At 38.9% G+C, this 8,334-nt stretch overlaps 1 protein-coding gene across 3 annotated transcripts in view; it reads left to right on the top strand.

Annotated features, from left to right (window-relative positions):
- The first annotated feature begins 568 nt into the window (after positions 1-568).
- The window catches only part of LOC127418898 (cytoplasmic polyadenylation element-binding protein 2-like), a 47,980-nt gene continuing 40,214 nt past the window's right edge, over positions 569-8,334 (top strand). For all 3 annotated transcript variants that reach the window (XM_051659796.1, XM_051659795.1, XM_051659794.1), the window contains exon 1: positions 569-3,569. In XM_051659796.1, coding sequence (XP_051515756.1) covers positions 2,712-3,569 — 858 coding nt within the window. In that variant the 5' untranslated portion in view covers positions 569-2,711. The remainder of the gene's footprint in view (positions 3,570-8,334) is intronic.

The following is an 8,334-nucleotide window of genomic DNA, read 5'->3' as shown; positions in this document are numbered from 1 at the left end:
AGTGTATTGCATAATATACAACTATAAATGCTTCAATATAACCTAGACTTTATTATAGAATATACTTCACTCTATACTATGCTACATACTAAATGTATGCCGAATATATATTAGAGTATATACTGTATGCTATATAATACATTGTACAATACTCTTTATACCGCACTACTTACTATGTATCTGGGACTAAACATTTTTTGTTTTTCTTTTGGTTTGTTCTGAACAGAAACGCTTTTTTTGTTCCTGTTCTGGCATTCCGCTGCCTCCTTTCCTATTGTAACCGGTTAGAATGAAATGAAAGAACAGTTAATAATGTTCTTTTTTTATGACAGTACTCTACTGTACTAGGTGATATACCAATTGCAAGAAAAAAGGGACTGAAATAAAAAAACAAGCTCAAAATATACTTGCCTCACCCAAAATAAGTGAAAATAAGCAATGAAATATTTTCCTTCATGTGTGGGAATTATATGCATAGAAGTCATACCAAGCAAAGTATACAGTAGCCTATATAAAGTAACGTCTTTTCAGTAAATGTATTATTAACATTAAATGTGTGCCCAAAAATATTTCAAATATTTCAAATTAAAATACATCTGGCCATCTAAAATCCATTAATAGCCCAAATCTCTCTCTCCCGAATGCATGCACACACTGCTTGGGCGTGTTTGGACTAAACGACATATTATGCAGGCCAAATTATTTTACTTTAAACATTTAATAATTATTTAATAATTGTATTTTTATTATTTGTTTTAATTACAGATCTGCTTCTCAGTCAGAACCTGGCAACACCAAATCTGTTTTAATGCATCATATCTAACAATAATTCAGTGAAGACTTGGAAACATCTGTGACACGCACTTTTTTTTTTTTTTTTTTTTTTTTTTTTTTTTGTGATTATATATAGTTGTCTTAAAGTTCTTCAGCATGTCACAGAAGGCATCATCCACAACATGCATTAAGGCAAAGAAATGTGTGATGCAGCTGTTTCCTTCAGAATGAAAGCAAATGCTTATCATGTTCTACTTAAAAGAGAGAAGCCTAATTTTTCAGGGCTACAGGAAGTGGTGTACTCTGAAAGTGTACTGTGAAAAAACATTTAGATGTTGGTTTCATAAAAAAAACACACATACAAAACAACAACAACAAAACAAAAACAAAAATAATGTATCAGAGCGAAATTAACCAGTTATTGACCGGTTACCAACATTTAAAATGAACATTTTCACTCTGGAACAATTGAAAAGGACTTCGTACCCGTTTTAGGTTACGTTCAGCAAAAAAATAAAAAAATAAAATAAAAATAAATTCATTGTTTTTGTTCCTTGGAATGTTTTCAGTCCCTGCTACAGAATATTGACCTGTTTCAATGACGTCACTTTTTCCGCGCAGTCGCCATATTTGTGACCATCAGCGGTAGGAAACAATGGTGGTGAATGGACAAATACCCGTGAAACGATATCAAGAATAACATCAAAAATAGCTTTTGATCCATGGCAAGTCCCAGGAATATTTCATACGTGTCTGAAGACAGCACAATTATAGCCAATTATATTGGACTTTCATAGACATTTACATGTATTTTATCCACGATTCCTCTCCGTAGGCCGGCGGGTCTGATGTGTGACTGATAAGTACACACGGCCACCAGTAGGTTACCATAAACATCTCTCATTCAGACCTTACAAATGGTTTGTGTTGTTTTCAGGTCTGATTTGGTCACAGTATTACAAAACACCTGTGATGATCTTGTCTGTATGAATGTAAGAGCTGCGTTTAACTCCTGAAGAACGCTTTTGTCACATCCCACAGCATAGCACATTGAAGGTATATGGAATTTTGGTCACAAACATGGGGCGGTCACACAGTGATGTCACATGAAACAGGTCAATACTGCACTGCCATGTGATGATGTAATCCAAATGGTGTGTATTAAAGGTGTACTCTTAAGAATTTTTTTTTTTCCATATCACTATCCATGACTGAGAAAAAGAAACAATCCTTTATTACAGTTAACCATGGTTTTACTACAGTACTAAATACATAAAACCATGATTATTTTTAGTAAGAGCCTGCATAGGTAATATGATATGCCGATATTCATAATTTTGTCTGGGTTCTGAGCATTACTGGTGTATATACACGCATGCATGCTCCATTCGTCCTACCTCTTCTAAAAATATATAGTTAAAGGCTACAGCTGAAAGGGCAGCAAAACACCAGAATGAGCCGTTGACAAAACAGCTGCCATATTTCCGAGAGTGACAAAGCTCAGCATTCAGGCCGGACTGGTCTGCTGTGCTGCTGCTGCACCTCCTGAATAATGAATGAGTGAGTGACGCGCACATTGCGGCTCTCTCTGCGGCTCTAGAACAGGCGGGGTCACGCATGCTTATGACGCGGCAGTGACGCGCATGCAGGAGTTTTAATCCTCTGCCGCAGCAGCAGATCAGCCGGTAACGCGAAGAGGGGGATGCGCGGTCGGTCGGACGGACAGGTAGAACGGCTAAAAAAAAAAAAAAAGCCGCAGACGATTAAATGCGAGCGCAAATATATATAGAGAATAAAAAGGCGACCGACTCGACCGAAAGCTCCTCCTCTCTCGCTCCAAACAGGCTATAGGAAGTTCCAGGACACTGTGCATTCTCGTATTGTTCTTGACAGGGCCTGGGAATACGAAAGCTGGCGTTTTTTCCGGACGCAAATAAATGGGTGATTACGGGTTCGGCTTGTTGCAGACAGCGAACATCAGCAGCGGCACGACACTGTTCGGTGGAGGCGCGTTCACACCCTATTCTCCGGTGCGCCCCTGCGGCTCGCCTCTGGTATCCCCTCTATTCCCGTCACATCAGCGCAACATGCAGGATGAGCCTGCGGGGTTGACAGCCTCTCAGTCCAGCGAGACCAGCAGCAGCAGCAGCAGCGCCGATCACGATCTGAGCCATTTCTCCGCTCTAGGTCAAGCGCAGACAGTCGGTGACCTTCAGCACGACCGGGACATACATCAGCAGGCTGAGCCGCCGCAGCCGCAACAGTCCTACTCATCCGCGGGCCTCGATACCAATGCGCCATCGCCCGTGAATCCCAATAAGGTCAGGATCCAAATGGAGTCACCCAGCGCCCACCATATCACCAACGCAAATGGAACCGGTGGCAATAACATGCTCGGATCCGCTTTTGCGAACCTCCCCCATCAGGAGATGCAGATCCCCGGGGGCGGCGGCGGTGGCTCGGCTTCCCCCACCCTGCCCGGTTTCGGAACGCCGTGGTCCGTTCAGACGAACTCCCCGCCTCCACCCGTCTCCAGTTCCGCCAACGCAATAAACCCGATACCCGCCACCGAACCTGACAACTTCTTCCATGGCATCCCGTCCTCTATCAACCCCGGCTTCTTCCAAAGCTTTTCGCCCAATCCGTGCCCAGTGCAGGGCTTCAGCAGTAGCTTCTCTCCCCAGATGAACGTGCCCCCTCAGCAGCCGCAGAGCCGCCGGTCCCCGGTCAGCCCGCAGATGCCCCCGCAGCAGGGCGCCTTTCTGCAGCAGCGGAACAACTATAACCACCACCAGGTGAGCGAACCACCTCAATGAATCAATCTCCTTTACACTCATAGAATCAAACAAAACCTATAGCCTTCTATTAATAACTGTATTTCAGACGATGCTTAAGGATGAATTAAGCAGTTGTTAAACTGTCATTGTGACGCTATCGCGGCCTTGAAATGTTGCGTCATAATGCACCGCTACACTGTTGCAGCGCTCAATGGTGGCACTGTGACTTGACGTCTGTGCGTTGAAAACAAATACGGCCTGCCAGTGCGTCAACTTATTCCAGACCAAACGGAAGGAAATAGAATATAAATACTTTAACTACACACACACACACACACACACACACACACACACACACACACACATATATAATCAGGATTCTCCCTTAAAATTACTTATAGGCATAGGCTGTGTTCGGAATTAATTACTAGCCCACTGCTTACTGCATACTACACAGTATACAGTATACTGCTTACTAGGTTTTTAAAATGAACATCTCAAACAGTATGCTTTATGCAGCACTAAACATTTCAGTTAACCATACATTATCATTCCCTTGATTATAAAGGGGTTAATTAAAGACTAATAATTCATTTACGAATGCATTATTAATCATTAATATGTTGTTATAACAACATCCTTAAAAGGGTGACTTTCATGTAATACCTGCCAAAAATTGAGCCATTTTACTTTATATGTTATAAATGCTTAATAACACTTATTCAACATATGTAACAATGTAAAGTGGACACCTGTGAAGCGTTTATTAAGGAGTTGTCAACATTTAAAACATATGTACATAAAGTTCAGTATGGTGTTATGCACCAGGCATTATCATAATCTGTGAATAGGTATGAAAACCTGAAAAGAGGACTTGTTGAATCATGAATTAGGGCATTTTATGTTTTTGATTAATATAAGGATGAATAAGTGTATTAATTAAACATTTATAACATGTAAGTTAAAGTGCTCACTATTTTGGGAAATATTGCAGGAAAGTATTTTGCATGTTGCTCTAGCTGCACATATATGATTTATCATGTTAGTCATTAACAAACTCCTTTATAAACTCTTAACAAATGAAACATTCATGTTAAGTGTTGCCACATTTCACATAGTAGAAATAGTAAAAAAGAACTACATTGATGTCACATGATAGAGTGTGACAGGAATAAAAGTTTAGCATTTTTGAATCATAATTTTGTGTAAAAATGTCTTAACAATTGGTATTATGATCAAAGGAGTAAAAATAGAGATGGTAAAAATCACAATGATATTTATTGTAGTTGATTTGTCAAATTTGAAATGGAATGTCAAGTTAAGCGCATTGCAGGATACGTTTATTTCATGCAGTACGCACTCGTCATCCATGTGTTCTATTCAGGCCTATACGAAAAATGATCGAACTGTGCACAATTTTCATTCTGCAGAAATAGTATGAGTAGTAGTATGCTATTCTTACTACAGTCAAATTTTCTCGCAGCAGACACAGGCCCATCAAGCACGAGCCACCGTTATATTGTTCAAGGGCTTCATGTGACATTCCAGAAATGTCACGACCTTTAGGACACTTAGTGAAATCAGGTATTGAGGGCTTAGAGGCCAGAGATGTCATCACCTTGCTAAACTGCTGCATTGTTTGCGAAAGCTGTTATTATTGTAATCTGCAGTTAAACCTTCACAGGCATTTCACTAATATGCTTATGCTAATACATATAACTTTAACTAATATATATGTTGGCTATTTTAGTACAAGCCACTATGTCTTTATATTTTATTTCTGAGATTTTCTATTTGCAGATTTATCACAGTGCTCTCTGCATCGATATTAAGTTGTGGCGCTGTGCCGCTATGCTGAATCTACAGCGTTACTGCAAAACAAATTATAGCCCATTTTACCCAAGTTTGGGCATGTAGCTGAATTTGATGTGATGAGACAAAAAGACAAAGTTGCACCGAAATTATACAAAGACAATAAATAAAAAACATATCCTTTAATTGTGTAATATCTTCGCTGGCTGCACGCATAACAGGGTGATGTGGGCGGAACTTCCGGTTAAGCGTAAACAATCAGTATGTTATGTACTAACGCAGCATTAAAAATGACAGAAATGATCACAGAATTTTAGCGAGGCGATATTGTTATTCCCCACCTATATGTTATTAATTATAGGTTTGAGGAGGATGGCCAAATATCACAAATAGAAGCATTTTAGTTATTTTGTTGAGTCTTTATCCATCGATGGAAGAACCTGAGCAGACTAACCTGAAAAGTGATGTAGCCTATTAGCGCCTTCACAGCTGTAAAGTTGAACATGTTTTGAGAACTTAAGATAATTCTGTTTATTTTAAAGCATATAATGAGTCTAGTCAGAACCTGAAGAGTTTGTTGTACCGAGATTATGTACTTACTGCAGATACAGGGGAGGTCTAGACAGCAGGATGCTCGTGTATTGCAGGACTTATGCGATGATACTGTCATGCTGCAGTTGTGGGAGATGACTGTGTAGTAAGCTCAATCTAGGTTTATAATTGTTAGTTTACATACATAATATCCATATCTAAATGCTATAACCTACATGAAATATTTTAGTGTTGACTGAACAACTGATCCTGATGATAGATTTAATTTATTGTCCTTGTGTAGGAAATAATGATGTATTAGCAGCCACACAATAAACTGTACCATACAAAAAGAACTACATGCAATTCAAATAAACATATTTATTTGGACATACATTAAAACATTGTACACCAAAGTTCAATGTCCTCTGTAAAGCAACTATAAAACAGTAAGTATTATTAAAAGCACTAACTGTACAAATAAATGTAATTGATACTGAATTAACGTCCCCCTTAAGGGAAGACATGCACATTCTGCAAAGTCAATGTGAATTGCAGGCAGGAAAAATGCAGGAAAGAGGAAAATCATAATACAATTAATTTCAAATGTGATAAAACATCTCACTAATGTAACTGTACATGTGTCATCTAATAATTATGGTCTTCCACTGTAGAATTTATACATTTAGCATCACAGCATGAAAACAGTTAACACCTGTTAGCACAATAATGCTCTCTTTATGTAATTCATTGCGCTCAGTTTCTGGACATCTATCGCAGCCGGACCGTAACGGTGGATAACATAAGTAATCCCGGCTGTTGACTTCTTGCCAATAAAGTGAAAAGAGCACACAAACAAATTATTCCAAAGCTTTTTCAAACAGATGTTCCTAAGTCAATCCTTCTGTAGGCAGCCGATGGAAGAAGCAGCATCTGGGACTGGAGCGCTTTGCGAGTGGTTTCTGATCATAACATTGCTGTTTTAGATAAAACTTTAGTTTCGCTTGATTATTAGGATAACCATTAACTGCACACATGGTCCGAGAAATTTATAAGACATCTTACAACATTTAAAAGCAAGAATGTAACCACATTACACGCAAGCAAGCAGAGACCAGCTACACACAAAACGCCAACCAATCGCACTTCCGCTAGCAAACCGGAAATTCCGCCCACCTTGCGAAATACAGTGGACTCACTGAGAATATTGTGGATAAGGTTACTGATATGACTAGAGTCCTCATCTCTTGTGAGTGCTTATGATTTTATGCATGTTTCAAAATGACAATTCATTTAGGAGTATACCCTTTTGAAGAGTGCACCTTTAAAAATTTTTTAGAATTAATTAATGTATTACATTTATGCCTCTAAAAAGTCTGTAAACACACCTTTTACAAGAATAGATTTAAATGTATTTCTGAGTTTGTACATTTGATTTGAAATGATCATTTGGCAACAGTGTGCAGAAAGCAGTAAATGTAATAAAAATGTAATCTCTTATTTCCAAATTATTCTTCCTGAAAACGGAAAATTAATGAATCGTTACTGGGACCGTTAAGGAACTGGAATCTTTAAGAGGAATCAGAATTGGAACCGGAATCATTACATTTCTTTCGATTCCCATCCCTAAGAGCTGGCCATTTATGAATCACTTAAAAAGACTCACAAAACAAATGAATTATTGGTTTGAATCAGTGACGACAGTTTTGCAGCTTCTCTGCAGCAAAACAAAATTCTGTAGGAAACACGGTTTTTGTCCCAACCGAAAAAACCGAGATGGACACGAGACACCGTATAATTATGTCATTGCAGGTAATATCTCAGTTTCTAGTGGTGGTTGAGTTTTAGGCCTCGGCATCTTGCTGCGTTTGTGTTTGGTCATGTGGGGGTGAGGTAGAGGAGGAGGGGGAGATGGTCACATGACTTTAGGAGTGGCCCTATATGTGAAATAAATTACCATGACGTCACATGGGCGACAACTGCGCTTGCAGGTACTTTTCAGCAGCAGCTTTCAATGGTGGATATGAGCAGAGTTGCAGTTTTAATCATCTGTTAAGCATTGTATAATTGAAAAATGTTTGTTGAAGTTTCATAAAAGTTATTAAAAAGGGAAATTAGCATGATAGAACAGGATAAAAATCACAAAAATATTCCAATTTAAGAGCGTTTTAAACTACGTAACCAATATACAAAACCACCGCTAGAGAAAACACACATTTTGTCTCAAATCTTACTGAGATACTGTAAAGCCCTTGTGAGAAATTTCCAGTGTGACAACTAGCCCCAGTCTCTCCTACATACTGTATGCTGCAAAAATACTGTAAGAGTAGTATGCTACTTCTGAACAAAGCCAGTGTCTTTTAGCATGGGATTATAAAAATGCCTTAAGTCTAGGAGTCGAGCTTTTTGTGTGGGGTTGTGGTTTACATCATGCTGCAAT

The sequence above is a fragment of the Myxocyprinus asiaticus genome, chromosome 28 (genome assembly GCF_019703515.2).
Source record: "Myxocyprinus asiaticus isolate MX2 ecotype Aquarium Trade chromosome 28, UBuf_Myxa_2, whole genome shotgun sequence".
NCBI lineage: Eukaryota > Metazoa > Chordata > Actinopteri > Cypriniformes > Catostomidae > Myxocyprinus > Myxocyprinus asiaticus.
The sequence above is the reverse complement of the archived record's forward strand: the minus strand, read 5'-3'. Positions and strand labels throughout refer to the sequence as shown.